Source organism: Amblyraja radiata, chromosome 1 (genome assembly GCF_010909765.2).
Source record: "Amblyraja radiata isolate CabotCenter1 chromosome 1, sAmbRad1.1.pri, whole genome shotgun sequence".
NCBI classification, from domain to species: Eukaryota; Metazoa; Chordata; class Chondrichthyes; order Rajiformes; family Rajidae; genus Amblyraja; species Amblyraja radiata.
In genome coordinates, this window is record NC_045956.1 from 151,692,496 (window position 1) to 151,715,441 (window position 22,946).

General features: G+C 42.7%; 1 protein-coding gene across 1 annotated transcript in view; it reads left to right on the forward strand.

Annotated features, from left to right (window-relative positions):
- Nucleotides 1-139: 139 nt before the first annotated feature.
- lman1 (lectin, mannose binding 1) overlaps nucleotides 140-22,946 on the forward strand; it is a 61,765-nt gene continuing 38,958 nt past the window's right edge. The window contains exons 1-4 of the mRNA XM_033032768.1: nucleotides 140-356; nucleotides 19,677-19,831; nucleotides 19,911-20,018; nucleotides 20,961-21,022. Of these exons, the coding sequence (XP_032888659.1) occupies nucleotides 173-356; nucleotides 19,677-19,831; nucleotides 19,911-20,018; nucleotides 20,961-21,022 (509 nt within the window). The 5' untranslated portion in view covers nucleotides 140-172. The remainder of the gene's footprint in view (nucleotides 357-19,676; nucleotides 19,832-19,910; nucleotides 20,019-20,960; nucleotides 21,023-22,946) is intronic.

The following is a 22,946-nucleotide window of genomic DNA, read 5'->3' on the forward strand; positions in this document are numbered from 1 at the left end:
TGTGTATGTGAGAGAGTCAGTGTGTGTGTGTGTGTGAGAGAGTCAGTGTGTGTGTGTGTGTGTGTATGCGAGTGAAGGCGCCGGCGACCAATGGGGAAGCGCCGTGTTGGCTGTCCCCGTGTTCCCGGCATGCCGCGGGCGGCTTTGGGCCGGCGCCTCAGTCGCGGCGAAGATGGCGGCGCCGGGTCCTCGCGCTCTCCGGCTGCAGCTTCACCTCCTCATCATCATCACCCTCACCGTCGGCTGGGTCGCGGCCACCGACTCACAGACCCGCCGCTTCGAGTACAAGTACAGCTTCAAGGGCCCACACTTAGTACACAGCGACGGCTCCATCCCCTTCTGGATGCACACAGGCAGTAAGTGGGAGCGGGTGGGCTCTGCTGGGCTGGGCTGGGCTGGGCTCTGCTGGGCTGGGCTGGGCTCTGCTGGGCTGGGCTGGGCTGGGCTCTGCTGGGCTGGGCTGGGCTCTGCTGGACTGGGCTCTGCTGGGCTGGGCTGGGCTCTGCTGGGCTGGGCTGGGCTGGACTCTGCTGGGCTGGGCTCTGCTGGGCTGGGCTCTGCTGGGCTGGGCTGGGCTCTGCTGGGCTGGGCTCTGCTGGGCTGGGCTGGAGCGGTCGGGGTGCTGGAGGATGGCCGAGTCCAGAGTGCACACATGTTGGGCTCAACACCCCCCAGATCACCACCCGGCTTTACCCCACATGTTCCCCGCACCGGCTGTTGATAAGGAATCGCTAGTTTTCCTAATGTATAATAATGGTTATGATTGAATGACATTGTTTGTGTATTTAAACTGCATTGAGCTGCTGCAAATAAGAATTTCTTCACCGTTCGGTTGTCGGTATAAATGACACTCCTGACTCTTGGCACTTCAAAAACCAGCGGTCCTCGTTATGAAAGGCGTCCCTAACCGTTATAAGGGTGTGTCTCCGTTTACCTGTTGCATTTATTATTCATAACTGCAATTCAGCTTTGGTTAAGTCTAAAAGCTAGTGGGGATATTTATATTGAGCTGTTACTACTTTTCTGCCATAACTAAACCAGATTCATATCCTTTGAAGACAGTTCCTTGTGATCAACGATGATTTCCTTTCCTTTAGGCTCTGATGTAACTGATCATGTTTATGTGTCAAGGAAACTTGGCTGTTCCATTGATGGGTCAGGTGATGTTTGAATGGGCTGCTGGCTTGTTTGTTAGATGGTTTTGCTCTTTAGCTGTTTACTCTCTGTTTCTGTGTACTGTTGGGGCATCCTGAATATTCCTTCTTTGAATAATCATAGCCAATTGGTACAATTTTTCACAGATGCTTTAAGCTTTTCCTCTTTGCATGTGATCTCTTTCTCTTGGCATTACTTAGAATTTAATTTATGTTTATGATTCTGGTGTTGGGCAGATAACTTTTTGGCATGCCCAATGGAGCTGCCTGAGTAATCATGGCTTTGTTGCTGAGGGTGCTGGTCTGGGAAAGGGTACCGATGTTTGAATTTCGAAGATTTTGCAGAGGAAGAGTTATTCGTATTGTTCCAGTGCCTTGAAATGCCCATATTTGGTAGATTGTATCTCTCAGAAGAACACAGGAGGCAGTGATTAGTGCTGCTTGGTAGGCAGTGACTTTGGTGCCAGATCTGAGGCCTTGTTCTTCAAATGCTTTTTTTTGTCAATTGACAAGAGATGATGATGAATTTTATCATTGGGGCCATTCTTCGGAAAGTGAACCAAAATGCCACACACGTGACCAGATGACATTACATAAAGTAATACATTAAAAAGTTATTGTAAGAGATTCGTCTTATTGCTAGTGTCCTACCTACAAAACTATAATGCATGTCTGCTAAAGATATGAACATTCTACCTTTTTAAAATTCAGAGTTTGTAAGATAAATCTGAGATGGAAAAAAAATGCTTTCATGTGAGGTTACACACGTGACCAGTCATTTGACCTGACTCCAAACAGTCAGCATAACATTAAAATTTCACTTGATAAACTTTGAAAAAATTATGAATCATATATACAGTACATATACCTGTAATGCTTTCAGAATTAGAAGAGATGTATTCCTCAATTTTTCATATTTTTGGTCACACACATGACTAAGAATGGGCCACTGATAGTTGCCTTCATGGGTAATTGGTTTCTGAGGTATGCTCATTTTCCAGTGTCTCAATGTGTACATCTATTATTAGAGCAAGGGCAATATTAGGTAGTGTTAGGCAGATTGCTAGATTATTTTTTCTCTTATGGAGGTGGTGGGTATAAGGGAAGAGCTGGCAGATGAAGTAGTAGAGGCAGGTACAATAACAATTAGGACATTTGGGCAGCTACATGGATATGAAACATAGATAATAGGCGTAGGAGTAGGCCATTTGAGCCAACCTTCTGTGGCAGAGAATTCCACAGATTCACAACTCTGGGTAAAAACGTTTTTCCTTAGACAGGCCTAAATGGCCTACCCCTTTTTCTTAAATGGTGACCCCTGGTTCTGGAATATAAATGTTTGAGGCATTATAGGCCTGGCATGGACATATGGAACTAACATGAGTGGTCTATCGTGGTCATTGCTGATTTGGGTCTATGAATCTAATGCATTTTTGCAAGTTAAAGCAGGGCAGAACTTGCACTGTAAATGACAGTACCCATGGCAATGTTGTAGAAAGGAGGCTGAGGAATATGTATACAAGCTTCCCTGAAAGTCATGACACAGACAAGGTGATGAAGACGGCATAGGGCGCATTTGTCTTCCTCAGACTGGACACTGAGTACAAGAGTTGGGATGTCATGTTACTGCCATACAGTCCATCTCAGTATTGTGAGTGGTTCTGGTTGCCTTACAATAGGAAGAATGTGGTGAAGCTATGGAGGGTGCAGAAAAGCTTCGCAAGCATGTTGCCAGGACTGGAATTCTTGAGTTGGATGGAAAGGCCAGATAGGCTGTGACTGTTTTCCCTGGAGCGAAGGAAGCAGTGGGCTGGAGGTGACTTTACAAGGGGATATTAAAAATCATGAAGGACTTAGATTAGGTGGAAGGTTGGTCTTTTTCACTGTGCAGGGGTGTCTGATATAGATGGCATATGTTTAAGGTGAGAGGGGTAAAATTTTAATGGAACCTGCAGGGTTGATTTTCCATATGGTGGGTGTGTGGAACGAGCTGCTAGAGGAAGTGATAAAGGTTAATACAAATTAAACTTTTAAAATACATTCGGACTGCTTTGTGAGCAGAAAAAGTTTGGAGAGATTATGGGTCAAATGCTGGCGAATGGCAGCACTTTAGGAAATCACCTGTCCGCATGAGTGAGTTGGGCAAAAGGACCTGTTTCAGTGCCTAATGACTAACTATTTTAAATCCGTTTAAGAGCGAACTGCAGATGCTGGAACAATCGAAGGTCGATGAAAAATGCTGGAGAAACTCAGCGGGTGAGGCAGCATCTATGGAAAGAAGGAATAGGCGACATTTCGGGTCGAGACCCTTCGTCAGACTGATGTAGAGGGGGGAAGAAAGGAAGTAGGTGAAGAGAGTTGGACTTTTAGGAGAACTGCAAAGGGGGAGACAATAGGTGCAGGAGTAGGCCATTCAGCCCTTCGAGCCAGCACCGCCATTCAATGTGATCATGGTTGATCATCCCCAGTCAGTACCCCGTTCCTGTCTTCACCCCATATCCCCTGACTCCGCTATCTTTAAGAACCCTATCTAGCTCTCTCTTGAAAGTATCCAGAGAACTGGCCTCCACCGCCCTCTGAGGCAGAGAATTCCACACTCACAACTCTCTATGAGAAAAAGTGTTTCCTCGTCTCCGTTCTAAATGGCTTACCCCTTATTCTTAAACTGTGGCCCCTGGTTCAGGACTTCCCCAACATCGGGGACATGTTTCCTGCCTCTAGCGTGTCCAAACCCTTAGCAATCTTGTATGTTTCAATAAGATCTCCACTCATCTTTCTAAACTCCAGAGTGTATAAGCCCAGCCGCTCCATTCTCTCAGCATATGACAGTCCCGCCATCCCGGTAATGAACTTGTAAACCTGCGCTGCACTCCTTCAATAGCAAGAATGTCCTTCCTCAAATTCGGGGACCAAAACTGCACACAATACTTCAGGTGTGGTCTCACTAGGCCCTGTACAACTGCAGAAGGACCTCTTTGCTCCTATACTCGACTCCTTATTATAAAGGCCAACATGCCATTCGCTTTCTTCACTGCCTGCTGTACCTGCATGCTTACTTTCATAGACTGATGAACAAGGACCCCCAGATCCCGTTGTACTTCCCCTCTTCCCAATTTGACGCCATTTAGATAGTAATCTGCCTTCCTGTTTTTGATACCAAAGTGGATAACCTCACATTTATCCACATTAAACTTCATCTGCTATGCATCTGCCCACTCCCCCAACCAGGGAAGGAGGGAGAAAGCAAGGGCGATCTAAAATTAGAGAAGTAAATGTTCTGACTCGGGCCCCCCCCCCTTTGCCAGTAGTGTGTTTTGGGGTTTTTAGAGCATACAAAATCTGGGTGTAATACGGACAAAAAATTGATTATTGGACAGAAAGTCATAATAGGAATGAATACCTTTTAACATATTTTGTGTATGACTATTGGAACATTGCAAGATTCGGTGTTTGGCGTCTGGCTATTCAAGATTTGTATCAACAACTCAACCAGAGAAAATACCCAAAGATTCATCAAGTTTTCTAGCACAGAAGAGGGTCCTTTGGCCCAATGTGTTCATCCGAGCAAGAAGCCTATCTAAGCTAAACCATTTGCCTGGATTTGTGTTAATTTACCTCTGAATCATTCCTATTTGCATACCAAATTTTGTGTTTCATATGACTAGGTGGGAAGTGGATGTAAAGAGGTATTACGGATTATCAAACAAGCTACATGGGCGAGAACATTCCAGGTGGAATGTAATGTGGAAAAAATGAGGTTATTCAATGGTGCACGAGTAGAGATTTTTGTTTAATAGGTGAGGGATTAGGTAATGGCATTGAATTGTACACAAGTCATTGAAAACCAACATGCCAGTGCAGCAAGCAGTGAGGGAGGCCTTTAATATGAAAGTATTTGCATACTGTAGTACAGATGTCTTGCTGCAATTATGAGGCCTTGGAGTATTGAGTATGGTTGTGGTTGCCTAGTCTAAAAAAAGATATTCTGGCTATTTGAGGAGTGAAACAAAGATTTGCTACACTAAAAAAAGACACAAAGTACCACACAAAGTGCTGGAGTAACTGAGCAGGTCTTAGGTCAGGCCATTCCTTTTGTCTTTCCATCTCTGGCATGTGTCCAACTATCTGCCTACCAAAAACCTGGGGGAATGGGAGTTGGAAGAGAAGAGGTGCAGGACAAAGCCTGGCAAGTGATAGGTGGATACTGGCGAGCTGGGTTTTTGGTCGGCAAGTGGCTGAAGGTCAGAGATGAAAAGACAAAAGATGTGAGATAAGGATAGAAGAGTGTAAATTGTGAAGCCAGATGAAGGAATATCGGTGGAAGGGGCGAAATGGATGAGGCACAGGGAAGAGATGGGGAAAGAGATAAAGGGGGTGTTTGTGGGTTAGTCACCTAAATTTGGAGAATTTGGTGTTCATACTGTTGGTAAATTACCAATGGAATATGAGGTGTTGTTCCTCCAGTTTGCGTGTGGCCTGACTCTGGCAATGTAGAAGGCCCAGGATAGAAAAGTCAATACGGGAAGGGGAGTTATAATGGTTAGCAACTGGGAGATCCAGCAGAACCAAGCGCAAGTCATAAGGCCAAAAGTAATAGGAGTAGAATTAGGCCATTCAGCCCATTGTGTCTACTCCGCCGTTCAATCATGGCTGATCTATTTCTCCCTCCTAACCCCATACTTCTGCCTTTTCCCCATAACCTCTGGCACCTGTACTAATCGAGAATCTATCTCTGCCTTAAAAATATCCACTGACGGCCTCCACTGCCTTCTGTGGCAAAGAATTCCACAGATTCACCACCTACTGACTAGAGAAATTTCTCCTCATCTCCTTCCTAAAAGAACGTCCTCTGAGGCCATGACCTCTAGTTCTAGACTCTCCCATCAATGGAAACATCCTGTCCACCACCACTCTATCCAAGCCTTTCGCTGTTCTGTATGTTTCAATGAGGTCCCCACTCATTCTTCTAAACTCCAGCGGGTACAGGCCCAGTGCCGACAAACGTTCATCATAGGTTAACCTACTCATTCCTGGGATCATTCTTGTAAACTTCCTCCGCACCCTCCAGAGCCAGCACATCCTTCTTCAGATATGGTGCCCAGAATTGATCACAATATTCCAAATGCGGCTTTACCACTGCATTTTTGAGCCTCAGCATTACATCCCTGTTTTTGTATACAAGCCCTCTTGAAATACATGCTAGCTTTGAGTTTGGTTTCTTTACTACCGATTCGACCTGCAGATTTACTTTTTGGGAATCCTGCACCAGCACTCCCCGGTCCCTTTCCACATCCGATTTCTGCATTCTCACTCCATTTAGAAAATAGTCTACGCCTTTATCCCTACTACCTAAATACATGACTCCACACTTAGCTAAACTATATTCCATTTGCCACATTTTTGCCCACTCTCCCAACCTATCCAAGTCCTTCTGTAGAGTCCCTGCTTTCCCTACTTTGCTTGCCCCTCCACCTATTTTCGTATCATCTGCAAACTCTGCCACAAAGCCTTCAAGTGTTCAGCAAAACGGTCGCAAAGTCCACGCTTGGTCTTGCCGATATAAAGGAGGCCACATGGGGAACATTAACTGCAGAGGATTAGGTTAGAGATGCACGTGAACCTCTGTCTGACCTGGAAGGGCTGCTGAGGACCCTGGATGAATGTGTGAGAGGTGGTATAGGGACAGGTGTTATATCTCCTGTGGTTGCTGGAGAAAATACTTGGGGATGGGGTTGTTTGTGTGGGAAGGGATGAGAACCAAGGAATTGGAGAGGGAGCAGCTTCTATGACAGCAGAAAGAGGTGGGGATGCGACTGGTGGTGGGATCATATTGAAGGGGGTGGAAATGTCATGTGTCGGATATGGAATCTGATGGCATGAAATGTGAGGATCATGGCAACACCTTCAACTTGAAGAAAATGAGAAAGCAAAAGAGAAGTTTTGTTGAGTTGAGCCCCAGCTGTGCTTCCACAGTGCATTCCAGGCACCACCACTCTGAGTGTAAACAAAAAACTTATCCCACACATATCCTTTAAATTTCTCCCTCAGGCCTACAAAACTATGCCTTCTAATGTTTTTTTTGCAAGTCTGCATCTGCGGGTCCTTGTATGTCCTATTCACTGGGCTGGTTTCTGCCATGATATCTCTGAACATAATATGGATTTAAAATAATTCCTTCTGAACATCCTCCATTCCATGCATATTCACGTGTTTATTTAAAAGCCTTTTGTACCCCCCTCCCCTTATAAATTTAAGATATAAAGTTAAGATAAATTTAACATGTAAAGTTAAGATAAGCCTTAATATATTTGTAATTTCCATCCCGGGGGAGAAAAGGTTCTGACTGTCTACCCCATCTGAACCTGTCATAATTTTGTAAACATTTATCAAGTCTCTCCTTTGCCTTCTCCACTCTAGAGAAAACAATCCAAGTGTGTCCAATTTCTAATACCCTCTAATCCGGGCAACACTCCTGTTAAACCTCTAATGTACCCTCTCCAAAACCTTCACATCCTTACTGCAACTTACTTCCTGTACATTATTTTTAAAGTGGAGATTGATAAGTTCTTGATTCGTAAGGTTAAAGGTTAGGGGCAGAAGGCAGGAGAATGGGATTAAGAGCAGAAGAAGATCAGTTATGTTTGAATGGCGGAGCAGACTCGATGGGTCAAATGGCATAATTCTGCTCCTATGTCTTATGAACTTTATGAATGCGGCAGTTAGAACTACACACAGTACTCTAAGTGCACCCTAAAAAAGTTTTGTAAAGCTTTACCATGATTTATTGACACATGCAATGCTGAGCATAATTACCGATGAAGAGCCACTTTTACCACTCGAACTACTTGCGTAACTACTTTCAAGGAGCTATGGACTTGGACACCAAGATTCATTTGCATATCAATGTTGTTGAGGGAACTGCCAGTAATTGTGTACTTTCCCCTTGTATTTGACCTGCCAAAGTACAACATATTTGCCCAGATTAAAGGTTGAGTCATCGTGCTGCACGTTAGTATAATTGACAATCATCAGAAATGTGTGCAATTCTCAAATGAAATTATCTAATGGCTGTGTTTAACAGTTAACATGCTGTGTTATGCCATTGAACCACTGCTTATTGATGTTCAGGCAGTCTTCAATTCTGTGTGTGAACATCACAGTGTGAAACTGAAAGATGCTGAAAATTTGTTATGAGCTCTGCAGTGGGAAGAGCCATTGGGTTCACTGACTTTGTCAAGATCGGCATACAAGTGGCAACCCCATTTGAAAATGTCTTTGACGGCTGTCATGGTAGTACTGTGGTAGGGCCTTGGGCCTTCCTGCTGAGAGCTTGTTGCTACGTACCCCGGTCTGCATCGTGGAAGGATCATGGAGTGAAAGTTTCCAGTAAAGGCCAACCTGTGGATACTGCGTCAGGTGAGAGTCATGGTGATTGAGTACAGGCTGTTATTTAGATTGTAGATAAATAGCCATTTTATTTATTCTTGTCTGGGCACATTTACAGTGCCCTCCATAATGTTTGGGACAAAGACCCATCATTTATTTATTAGCCTCTGTACTCCACAATTAGAGATCTGTAATAAAGAAAATCACATGTGGTTAAAGTGCACATTGTCAGATTTTATTAAAGGGTATTTTTATACAATTTGGTTTCACTATGTAGAAATTACAGCTGTGTTTATACGTAGCCCCCCCCCCCCCCCCCCCCCCCCCATTTCATCAGGCCACCATAATGTTTGGGACACATCAGGGCTCTCGCTTAACTTTTTTACCCTGTTGCCAGCCGGGCAACCGTGGCTGCTTTTTAGGTTGCCAAATGACAGTTTAGACGGCTTGCATGACGCATGCGATAATGTGCTCGGACGAAGTGCGTAGTTACCAGTCGGAATTATGCTCAATGAAGCATTCGCTTATTATTTCTGCTTCAAATAAAGTCACAAACTAAACATATTCACCAATCAAGACATGATATATACCACAATGACATGCAGCAAAATTATAATACAGTATCTCAACTCTTTTTACATATTGCAATTAATGCAATTTCTATTATTTCTTTCCACTTCCAAACAAAATTGTGGTCGGATTATTCAGCGTACGATCAACGTGTCAATAAATCCTGGACCATGATAACATATATGCTTAACCATGCACACCACAGATTGATGCAAGCATGTTTTCTCTAAAGGGCCGAAAATTATCATGAAATGGCCATAGCATGGGTCGTTATTGCTATTGGTACACTCGCTTCCCACATAATTTATCCACAACAAAATATACAGATTGCAAGGAATTTTCTAAAGGCATTTTATGATAATAGCTGTTAAAACTGACTATACCTATCTGACAGGTTAAACATTACACTAACTAACAAGAGATGGCCAAAGGACATAACTGCAGCAAATGTTCTTTTGGTAATATATTTAAAGGTGGGTTAGAGACATCAGCCAAACCTTTGACTTCCAGTCAAAAATCACTGAGATGCACTTGCACATCTAAACTTTACTGTACCTAACCACCGCGGGTTCGATCCTCGTATCTGCCTGACCAAGCCCTCTTAGCCTCGCTCAAGCAGAGACACTCCAGAAGGTCATGCAGTCCTAAGCGTTCTCCCAGAAGATCGACACAGGACCTTGTGGGAACGGTCTTTTATAGGTACCCGAACCTTGAGCGGCCGAACCACATGGGGGTGGTCTCTTTACAGTCCAATAACAGATATCAATTAACACAGTATATGATAGACATTTCCCTAACCCAATAATACAGTAACTAATACAAGTTATTTGAAAGAAAGTTTGAGAAGGATGCAAACAAGAATAAACATTGAAACATGTGCCCCGAGATTCAAACAGTTTCTCCAAGGCTCAACAGTTCAACCAATCATCGATTAACAGGATGACCATCTTGCAACATTATTTATACTATTTACAATGTTTTTGCAACGATCCAATCGAAATAATGCATTTAGGATTTGTTTGCAAAACTGCTATACATTTTATCAATTTATGGGAAACAAGGAAACCACCTGGACCCCTCACCATCCTGCATACCAGTCTGAGCCGCGACTGGCTGGCACCATTCAAAGCCTGTAAAATTCAGCTGACAGGCATTAAGCAATTCTGACAAGTGCAGATATCCTCTATTTTATGGTGTCTTTAATTTGGTCAATATTAACAGTAATAGCATAATGAATTCTGAAGTGTATAGACACATCCTATCTGCTCAAGTTCAAGAAAATGCCTCAAAACTCATTGGCTGGTGGTTTATTCTCCAGCGACAATGATCCCAAACATACTGCTAAAGCAACAAAGGAGTTTCTCAAAGCTAAAAAATTGTAAATTCTTGAGTGGCCAAGTCAATTACCCGGTCAGAACCCAATTGAGCATGCCTTTTATATGCTGAAGAGAAAAGTGAAGGGGACTAGCCCTCAAAACAAGCATAAGCTTAAGATGGCTGCAATACAGGCCTGGCAGAGCATCACAAGAGAAGACACCCAGTAACTGGTGATGTCCATGACTTCAAACAGTCATTGCATGCAAAGGATATGCAACAAAATACTAAACATGACTACTTTCATTTACATGACATTGCTGTGTCCCAAACATTATGGTGCCCTGAAATGGGGGGATTATGCATAAACACTGCTGTAATTTCTACATGGTGAACCCAAAATGTATAAAAATGGCCTTTATTAAAATCTGACAATGTGTACTTTAACCACATGTGATTTATTTTTTTCTATTACAAATCTCAAATTGTGGAGTACAGAGGCAAATAAATAAATGATGGGTCTTTGTCCCAAACATTATGGGGGGCACTGTATAATGTACTGTACATGCAGAGAATGTCCTGATCCTATTGTGGAATTGATGTTAATTATTGGATCTTTTATTCTCCAAACATTGATTATTGGTATAAAGGTAATGGCTAGGCAGCTGAGTTCTCGTTGCCCAAGCTGACTTGTGCCAAGCAAATAAGGTAGCTTACTAGACAAATGTTGAATTTCTGAATGAGAATGTTTTTTGACATTGGTAATATTATTGGTGACGTTAATTAAATGTTGCTGTTTGGTGAATTCTAGGATTCTGACTACTTTTTAAGTTTTTTCACATATATCCGAGTAATGGGCCTGTCCCACTTAGGCAACTTTTTAGGCGACTGCAGGAGACTATGCAGTCGCCACATGTTCACGGGTAGTTGCCGGGGAGTCACCTTCATGGCAGTAAACATGTTGAAAAATTTGTGGCGACTAGAATGTAACCACGGTGGAGAGTAGCGAGAATTCTCATGCCATAGGTGGGTCGCCAGGAGGTCCTAATGAGTTGCCAGGAGGTTGAAGGGTTGTAGGTTGTACAGAGGTTGTAGGTTGTACCCGGTGCTGACTGGTGAATTGGGGGGGGGGGAAAAGGTAACCAGTAGTTTTCAGAACCAAGGATAACCGACCGGTAATGTTAAATGTCCGCCAAGCTTCACAGTCGTGTATCTCTGGCTTCTTAAAAGTTGTCTCCACTCCTTCTTCCCCCTCCCTCTCCCTCCCCTCTTTTAAAGGACTTGCCGCACCCTGTGCTTTAGCCATCTTAATTACAGCGCCAACCTTCCAGTTCTTCGCGGTGTGTCTGTATCAGCTTGGCTTTGCCTGCACAACGGGCTGGTGAAGGAAGCGATGTGTGTATGTGTTTGGTGAATTCTAGGATTCTGACTACTTTTGAAGAGGGAGTTAACAGAGGGAGTTAGATGTGGCCCTTGTGGCTAAAGGGATCAGGGGGTATGGAGAGAAGGCAGGTACAGGATACTGAGTTGGATGATCAGCCATGATCATATTGAATGGCGGTGCAGGCTCGAAGGGCCGAATGGCCTACTCCTGCACCTATTTTCTATGTTTCTATGTTTCCACTCTGACAGTCACCGTTCCAGTCACCGGGTTTTTGTGTGTGTGTGTGTGTGTGTGTGTTTCTTTTGTCCTTTAAGGTTAAAGGTCATGGATTTGGGGTAGTGCTTTGACATGTCGATGCAGTGATCCTTGTCCATAGCACACTGCAAATCAGTGTTGATAATTCTGAATCCTCTTTCATTATCTCCGTCATTGTGACTGCACTACTTCCAGGAATGTTTATTATGGACCTTGCGCGAGTCAGAAAGTGAATCATTCGCCTCACCATATAAGATTTCAACCTACTGTTAATGCCACAATGATTACGTGTCGAGTCAAGGTTGGTACTTTAATGATTCCTGAGATGATGAGAATAGCAGATTTGACAACGGTAATGCCCCCAATGAATATTAATTTGAGATGGTTAGACTCCACTCGCAATTGCTATTGCCTGCTATTTGTGGAGTGGAACTTAGGCAAGTTGGTTCATGGCAAATGCATGGCGGATGCAGTTTAATGTGGATGAATGAACAATTATCTACTAGACCAAGTGGGACCCGTTGGGTCCCGTTCCCCCAAGGCAATATTCCACCACTCACCCATAGCTACCATTTTTCTGAATGGTGATGGATGGCACGTCCTCTGCTTTCACCCACCCCATCACAATCACGAGACCATTGTCTTTGTATACTAATTGTTCAAAGTCTTATATTATTTGTTTTTGCTGCAAGGCAATTTGAGTACAGGAGCAGGGACTTGTAAATATCTGCTCAGGGTCCAGATCCCTCCCGTTGCATACATCCTTTAAATGGATAGGATATTTTCATAATCCTGCACACTTTTACAACAACGCAGGTAGTGCTGTCAACCTGCTCTCAATCTGCTTTGATAGGAGCTGCTATCAAAAAGGTTGTAGCTGGGCTACCTACTGTTAAACCCCACATTTCCTAAGATACCAATCCTCCACATAATCTTTCACTTACATATCCTTTTATCTGTGAGATGAGTGATTTATGTGCAGTTCCTACATTTTCAGATCATTGAATAGTCCTACCAAATCTTCCAATTCCCTCTCGCTTTTTCTTGTAAGCCTTTCTTCTCTTCATTCCATCATTGTGTATGTTTCTTAGTCAATCTATTCCCCAATCTTCAAGGTGAGGATTGTAGAGTTATTGGCTAGCTGAAATTACCTCTTGATTGAAATTAGTCTGATTACCCCAACTTCTAATGTTGCATGGAATCTATGTTTTGAATCTTCCCACATTTTTTCGGTTGTTTAATAAATGGTATGCCACTCGAAAGCAGGTGATCGTGTAGAATGGTTGCCTTTTTGTTTCTATGAGAGAGTTATTTTCCACTTATTTCCTATTGTGAATAATTACGTGAAATACTCTAGACTTGAATGAGGGACACTCTGGTAATCTGGAATAGTCACATTAGTCAGTTGATGGTTAAAGTCCTGTTAACAGGATGTATTCAAAGGTACAATGCTCGATAATTTCTCTCAGGAGATTGTTTGCTAATAACAGACAAGGATGATAGCTGGAAGTGAAGTTCAGAATATTAGTACACAGCTTTTTAATTAGGAGATATTAAATAAAACCATGGGTGCATAATGGATAGCAAAGTGAAAGGAAATTGAGGGAAATCAAAAATCCATACTTATTTTACTGATCATATTAGGATGGAGAAGATGGTTGGGAGTGATATGAGTCACTTGAAAACTGGTAAGTGAAATAGTAAAAATAGAAATGTGTACTTTGAAACTATAGCAGAAGCAGATCTATTTCCAGAAAGGCCAAGGCAATTAAATTTGACTATTGCAACGTTTAAGAAACAAAAAGATAGGTACATGGATAGGTACACACATGGATAGGATCGGTTTAGAGGGATATGGGCCAAACGCAGGCAAGTATGAATTAATATGTTGGGATGGGGGGAGAGGAGAAAGAAGATGAAACAACTTTAGAATGATGAAATGCCACAATCAGCCTGGCTCCATCTCATCGTCTTAAAGGAAGAGGCAGACGATGCTTGTAGACAACTTTCTTACAATCTTTCAAAGTTTTCTAGATTTGATTTGGGGAAAGCATTCGATTCTACATGAATCTCCTCCTAAGAGAAAAACAAGGCAGTAGAACACATACAATTGTTTCGGAAAGAACTGCAGATGCTGGTTTAAATCAAAGATAGACACACAATGCTGGGATACAGGCAGCATCTCTGGAGGGAAGGAATGGGTAATGTTTTGGATCACGACCCTTCAGACTGATGTCAGGGGAGTGGGCGGTACAGAGATAAAATGTAGTTGGAGACAGTAAGACTGGTTGGAGAACTGGGAAGGGGGAGGGGATGGAGAGAGAGCAAAAGCAAGGGGTACTTGAAGTTAGAGAAGTCAATGTTCATACTGCTGGGGTGTAAGCTTACTTAGAATTAGACTTAGTTCCTCCCACACACTAGAGTGCATTGGGCAGCAAGCTTTCGCCATTCTGTTCGGTCATGTGTGACGTCATCCACCCTCGATAGGTTTGCGTCCCGGCGTTCCAAATCCTTCTGGAATGTTCGCCTCCATGTGAGTTTTGGTCGGCCTCTTTACCCTCTTCCGTCAGGTTGCCATGTCATTGCTATCTTAGGTGCACGTTCTGGTGACATTCTGAGTACGTCCCGCAAATTTCATCCTGCGTCCTGGCTGAGAGGCTTTGTGACAGTTTCCTGGTATATCTCCTCGTTTGTTATGTGGTCTCTGTAGCTAGTCTTCAGGATTTTCCTCGGCAGCGGTGGGAAGCTACCCAAGTGAAATATGAGGTGCTGTTCCTTGAATTTGCGCTGGGCCTCATTATGACAATGGAGGAGGACCAGCACAGAAAGGTCAGTGTGGGAATGGGAGGGGAAGTTAAAGTGTTGAGCAACCGGGAGATCAGGTAGGTTTAGCCGGACTGAGCGCAGGTGTTCAGCGAAACGATTGCCGAGCCATTTAATAATTATTGTCTGAGTTAAACTGCACAGACATTATGGGGTGGGGGAGATTGTGTTCTTAGAAAATAGTATATAACTTTATTTTCTGGAACAGAGATAAATAGAATCTTTGGTTTACTTAAATTATGCAAATTATTAATTGTTTAATTGTGTATCTTAGACTTGTATAATGAAAAACAGTTGCAGAACCTAACAGTCTGGTGGAGTTGTACAATTTTGAGCCCTGATAAGTGGGGCAGGCCCTTAACTCTTTCCTCAGATGCTGTCTGACCTGTTGAGTTCTTGCAGCATCTTCGGTTTTTATTGCGGTTTCCAGCATCTGCAATTTATTTTGATTTTCATTTACTGGGAAACTTGACAAGCCTGATACCATCAAACCTGGACACCAGAGATACTGCTGAACTGATGTCAGAAATATTAAAATCATCATTAATTTTTGAAAGACACTGTCGTTGAGGTCTCTCAGAAATACTTTTGATTTATTGCAATCTCAGCCCTACTACCATCGCGGACTGGCCGGGTTCGGAGCGGGAGGAGCTGTGGTGGCGCGCTGCTGCGGCCCGACCCCGGAGATTCGGAGGCTCCGGCCGCAGGTCTGGTGGACGGTGACACCGGGAGCCCGCGGGTCCCTGGTGGGAGACCGCTTTTCGGAGCTTCAGCAACGGCGACTTCTCCCGCCCGAGTTGCAGGGTTGAGGATGACCTGGAGCTTTAATGGCCGCGGGACTTGCTAGCACCCGCCGGGGGGCTCCAACATCAAGACCCGGAACGTGGCCTTGCATCGCCTGGCGCGGCTTTAATGGCCGCGGGACATACTTACCATCGCCCGCCGGGGCTTTGACTCTGACATCGGGTGGAGAATGGGGAGTGCAGGGGAGAGATACAATCACAGTGAGGAGGAGATTCGCTGTGATGGATGTTTGTGTAAATTGTGTTGTGTCTTGGTTCTTCTACTTGTTTGTATGACTGCAGAAACCAAATTTTGTTTGAACCTCAATGAGGTTCAAATGACAACAAATAAATTGTATCATTGTATCATTGGATCTGTATTAAAATTTAATGTGATTAGGAAGACCCCAAAATAATTTGAAGGATAGGTTTTGTTTGAAGAAGCTTTTCAAATAGGTTGAAGATTCCTAATGCAATGAAAATAGAGATGTTTCTGGCTGTTGCTTGAGTGTGTCATAAAGCCACAAAATGCTGGACTAACTCAGTGGGTCAGGCAGCATCTCTGGAGAGAAGGAATGGGTAACGTTTCAGGACGCGATCCTTCAGTCTGAAGAGTCTCAACCCGAAACATATCATACTTTATATCATACTTTATGTATGAAGGAATGGGTGACGTTTTGGGTCGAGTCCCTTCAGTTTGAAGGGTCACCCATTCTTTCTCGCCAGAGATGCTGCCTGACTCGCTGAGTTACTCCAGCATTTTGTGTCTTCGATTTTAAACCAGCATCTGCAGTTCTTTCCTACAGCACTTGATTAAAGTATGATATGAAGACAAAAAGTTCTTGCTAGGATTCTAAGAGATGGAATGCATGGCAGGTTAAGACTGGAGTCCACTAATAATCTTTTGAAGTTTCGCCTCTTTCGGTGCTACAAAGTCTGGCAAGGTCAGTTTTAGATGCATTTGTGTCAGTGCCTTTGAAAATTTGTGGATGAACAATGAACTGTTGCAATCCCTCAGCACTTGCATATGGACATATGATTGGATAGAAAATCATGTATCCTAGGTGGTAGTCTAAATTTACAAAATTACAATTTTAGCCTTCGCATAGGTGAGATGTTCCATGTCTTATCTTTTTTCCAAAGGAAACCTTGTTATAAGTGCCTTCATTAAAAAGATTCTGTAGAAGAGGTTAGAGTTATGACTTTTAAACAATATTTGGACAGATATATGGATAGGACAGGTTTATGTATATGTATCAGTGTTGTGGGTAGGTATTTTATAATTTAAAAAAAATCACAATCTCTATTTTGAGGAGACCATTTCTAGTTTCTCCAGTACCTCCGGATAGCCCAAGTCCCTCATTCTTGGAATCATTTTGATAATGGGCCTGTCCCACTTACACGACTTTTTATGTGACTCCAAGAGACTATGAGTTCGCTGGAGGTTGCCGGGGTGTCGCCTGCGTGGTGAGGAGTAGTTCCCGCATTCTCGTAACTAGTCGCGGCGTCATTCTGGTCACCGCTAATTTTCCAACATGTTCAAAAATTAGCGGCGACAGTGGTTTTGATGCCATAGGTTGTTGCGTGCGGTAGGTGCTGTTGTGGTAGGTGGCCATGGTGATGTCGGCTGTGGGCTGGTGAGGTAGCTGGACGCCGGCGCTCATTGGGAAAAAAACGTAAACAGTCGTTTTCAGAACAAGGATAACCTACCGGTAATGTTAATGTCCGCCGAGCTTCACAGCCGTGTATCTCTTGCTTCTTAAAAGTTGTCTCCACTCCTCCCTACCGTATCTCCCCCCCCCCCCCCCCTTTAAAGTGACCCTTCCCGTACACTGTGCTTTCACCGTCTTAATTACAGTGCCAACCTTCCTGTTCATCGTGGTGTGCATCGTGCTTTGCTCCCGGTGAATTTCACTCAGACAGCGCTCCTCCCACTTGCCCTGTCCCCCTCCTGCATAACCGGCTGGTGAAGGAAGCGATGTGTGTGTGTGTTCCACTCTGACAGTCGCCGTTCCAGTTGCCGGTTTTTTAGCGACCTGCTACAATTTGACGACTTGAAAAATCGCCTAAGTGGGACAGGCCAAAAATGCCTTCTGAACTCTCCTAAATCTTCACATTTTTCCTAAGGTGTGGTACCAGATTGGGACACTATTCTCCAGCTGTGGCTGAACCAGACTTTGATAACGTTTCGTTATGTCGTCTTGCTTTGTACTATCCATGTCCATTTAGAAACTTCAGTGTCCACTTTCTCAACTCATTACTTCAGAACTTTTAAAATTCTCCGGTTCTAATTATTGAAACCAAATGCTCGTTTAAACTCACTGAATCTCAGCTTCTCCTGCTATTTTTGTTGATGAGGCTTGCTTCATGTGCCGATTGTCAACAGCTCTGTTTGTACAGCTCATTGCAAAGGTTGCCAAAGTGCAATTACAAGAGGAAAATGCAATACAAAATTCACAGGATAATATTTCTGAGGGTCTGAAATCTAAGGATGAACATCTTGTTTTGCTCCCTTTTACCAGTTGCATATTTAAATCCAAAAAAATATCTTGTCTATTGACACTTGATTTGCATTAAATGGTTTGAATAGTATAACAATCTATATGAATAACGTAACAACATGTTCAAATGTTTAAATTGTCAAAATTTGAGTTTGTTTGCAGGAGAGTAATGTTGACAGCTTGGTGTTATGGCACGATTAGTTTGTCATTAATGTCTTGGCATTATCAACACCATCTAATCCATACGTTTGTATTTAATGATAATTTGCACTAGTAATTATGCAGCTGTAGATGATAAAATCTTGTACTTTGAATTAATTCATTTGATAATAAATGCTATCATTTTAATGAACATGATAAGGCATGACATGCACTGTTTTCAACGTAGCCATTCAACGATTTATAAAGAGATAGATGGGTTTCTACCACTGTCTACTTGTGTTGCCACTTTCAGGGAGCTGTGGACATGGACACCCAAGTTCCTTCTGTAGATCAGCGCTATTTAGGGTGTTGCAATTAATTGCCGTACATTTTTACCTCGCAAAATACAGTGCGGCACACTTAGTCGAACTAAATCCCATCTGCCTGTTCTCCTCTCATTTGTCTAGCTTGTCGATATCCCGCTGTATAGTTCAACAGACTTCCCCACAATCCTCAACTCCTTGGCATCGCCTGCAAACTTACTAATCAACCCGTCTACATTCGTGTCCAAGTCATTTATATAACTTGTATACTCACAAATAACAGAGATCCTAGCACAAATCTGTTTGGAACTCCTCTGGTCACGGGTGTCTAGCTCTTCTATCACAACCCTCTGTCTTCTATTAGCCATCTTTACCTGAACAATTATATTTTAAAAATCACTAAAAATATTTAATTTGCTTATTCTACTCTTTGCTTCCTGTCTGCCAGCCAGTTCTCTATCCACATCAATACTGAACCCCCAATACCGTGTGCTTTAAGTTTGTATACTAATCTCTTATGTGGGACCTTGTCGAAAGCCTTCTGAAAGTCCACATATAACACATTCACTGGTTCTCCCTTATCGACTCTACTAGTTACATCCTCGAAAAATTCTATAAGATTCGTCAGACATGATTTACCTTTCATAAATCCATGCTGACTTTGTCCAATGATTTCACCACTTTCCAAATGTGCTGCTATCCCATCTTTAATAACTGACTCTAGCAGTTTCCCCTCTACCGATGTTAGACTAACTGGTCTGTAATTCCCCGTTTTCTCTCTCCCTCCCTTTTTAAAAAGTGGGGTTACATTAGCTACCCTCCAATCCTCAGGAACTACTCCAGAATCTAAAGAGTTTTGAAAAATTATCACTAATGCATCCACTATGAATCAATGAATTTTCAGAGTTTCATCTTAAATGTGCTTGGTTATCTGCTTCAGCAGACCTGGTGGGCTGGGATGGTTCAAAGTTGGTGTTATTTGATTGACGTCTATGGAACAATTAGTTTCATCATGCTATGTGTTTTTTTTGTTTTTATTTTAGATGCGATACCTAGTGCAGATCAAGTCAGGATAACACCATCACTGAAAAGCCAAAAGGGATCTGTTTGGACAAAAAGCAAACTCACCTTTGAAAATTGGGAAATTGAAGTTACCTTCCGTGTGACGGGTAGAGGAAGAGTTGGAGCTGATGGACTGGTAATGACATCTTAAAATATTTGATATTTTTTAAATTGCTGTGATGTTCACAAACTTAATTTGCTTCTTTTCATATCAGGCAATCTGGTACACAGATGGTCAGGGCTTGGATGGCCCAGTGTTTGGAGCATCTGACTCATGGAATGGCCTTGGAATTTTTTTTGACTCCTTTGATAATGATGGAAAGGTATGTATAAATAGACAATTTCAAGGAAGATGTTATTTTGACCAGTTGGAGTAAAATCTTGCAAATACAATCGTTGCCATTTTTCTTCCTCTGATCTAGCCTGAAATGTACCATTTCAACAGGGCTTCATAAAAGAAACCCTGAATTACCTTCAGTTATACAGTGCTACCATTCAGTTACATGGCATTTTCCCATCCCACCTTGGTTTCCCTCAATTGTTGTGGTGTCCAAACTATCATTTGCGTTCCCTTGGGATTATGAATTCAATAATGATGTTTGTTTTCACTCATAATTGGTACAGACAGTTTTACAATCATCCAGCTTTTCCAAAATTTCTGCAATTTTCATCAATTTCACATTCTTGTAGATAAAACAGTATGGCGCTAGCACGTGCCGTTCGGCCAACAATGTCTGTGCCGAATATGATGCCAAGACCAATTCTTATCTGCCTGCACATAATCCATATCCCTCCATTCCCTGCATAGCCATATGAATAGGTTTAAGTTTATTGGCCAAGTATTCACATACAAGGAATTTGCCTTGGTGCTCCACCCACGTGACAACATGACATACAGTGACAGTTAGGAATGACACATAAAACACTAAACATTTATAATAAAACACCGTTGATCAAACATGCCAAACAAACAAAATACCAGAGCAAAAGGAGGCTACAGATTTTTGGCTATTGAGTAGAGCTACTCGTGAATAAAAGCTGTTTTTATGACTGGCTGTGGCAGCTTTGACAGTCCAGATTCGCTTTCCAGTGATTCAAATGGTTAGAAAACAATGTCTATCCAAAACTAAATGCCACCATAGTATCTGCCTCAACCATCACCCCCGGCAGCACGTACATTATTAATTTTCAAAGCAAAAGTTACTCTTATTGTTGCAGAATAGTTATTGTGCAAAGATAAAACGAGTTTGTTTTGCAACTTGCAGAAAAATAACCCAGTAATACTTGTCGTTGGAAATAATGGCCATCAACTTTATGATCATCAGAAGTAAGTTTTTAACCTTTTCCAAGTTTCATCAGCAATGTAGATCATATTTGAATGGAGACACATAATGTGATTCTGCTGGTGGGCTTCAATGACTCGCGTAACAAGAGTTCAATTTTTCAATATGGGTATATCTCTTATGTAAAAGTAATGTCATATAAATTTGTTTTAATCTGTCCTTTGCCTTGACCTTTAATATCTACTAGACCTTTAAACATAACAAAGAAAGAGGGAGGAATTTGAAATACAGTGCCCTCCATGATGTTTGGGACAAAGACCCATCATTTATTTATTTGCCTCTGTACTCCACAATTTGAGATTTGTAATAGAAAAAAATCACATGTGGTTAAAGTGCACATTGCCAGATTTTATTAAAGGGTATTTTTATACATTTCGGTTTCACCATGTAGAAATTACAGCAGTTGTCCTCCCATTTCAGGGCACCATAATGATTGGGACACATGGCTTCACAGGTGTTTGTAATTGCTCAGGTGTGTTTAAATGCTTCCTTTATGCAGGTATAAGAGCTCGCAGCACCTAGTCCTTCCTGCAATCTTTGAAAACTTTTATTGTTGTTTTCATCAACATGAGGACCAAAGTTGTGCCAATGAAAGTCAAAGAAGCCATTATGAGACTGAGAAACAAGAATAAAACTGTTAGAGACATCAGCCAAACCTTAGGCTTACCAAAATCAACTGTTCGGAACATCTTAAGAAGAAAGAGAGCACTGGTGAGCTTGCGAATCGCAAAGGGACTGGCAGGCCAAGGAAGACCTCCACAGCTGATGACAGAAGAATTCTCTCTATAATAAAGCAAAATCCCCAAACACCTGTCTGACAGATCAGAAACACTCTTCAGATGTGGATTTGTCAATGACCACAGTCTGCTGAAGACTTCATGAACTGAAATGCAGAGGCTACACTACAAGATGCAAAATACTGGTTAGCTGCAAAAATAGGATGGCCAGGTTACAGTTTGCCCAGAAGTACTTAAAAGAGCAACCACAGTTCTGGAAAAAGATCTTGTGGACAGATGGGATGAAGATTAACTTATATCAGAGTGATGGCAAGAGCAAAGTAAGGAGGAGAGAAAGAACTGCCCAAGATCCAAAGCATACCACCTCATCTGTGAAACAAGGTGGTGGGGGTGTTATGGCCTGTGCATGTATGGCTGCAGAAGGTACTGGCTCACTTATCTTCATTGATGATACAACTGCTGATGGTTGTAGCATAATGAATTCTGAAGTGTATAGACACATACTAGCTGCTGAAGTTCCATCAAATGCCTCAAACCTCATTTGCCGGCGGTTCATTCTACAGCAAGACAATGATCCCGAACATACTGCTAAAAGCAACAAGAGAGATTTTCAAGCTAAACAATGGTCAATTCTTGATTGGCCAATCACCCGATCTGAACCCAATTGAACATACCTTTTATATGCTGAAGAGAAAACTGAAGGGGACAAGCCCCCAAAACAAGTACAGGTGCACAACCTTTTATCCGAAAGCCTTGGGACCAGACACTTTTCGTAATTCGGAATTTTTCGGCTTTCGGAATGGAAGATTTTTAGCGTAGATTTTAACGGCTGGCTCAGTGGTAGAGTGCTCGGCTCATATCCGCAAGGTCGCGAGTTTGTGCCTCGATCCCGGCAGTTACTCGATCGCGAGTTTGAGTCTTCAATGTAGTTTTTTCTTGCAGAATAGGAGAGAATAGGGAGGGTTAGGCTGGGATCATTCTCTGCGAGATGATCTTAGTGCGGGAGACAAGTGTAGGAGAGGTGTACTGACTGTGTGGGCAGAACTTTGGAAGTGATTGCCCACCATTCTCAAAAGCCGCTGTGTCTCCCTGTCCCTGGGATAGCAGGGGGCGATCAAACAGCACAATACCCCCCTCCCCCTCCCCCTCCAACTCCAGAGGAATCCGCTCC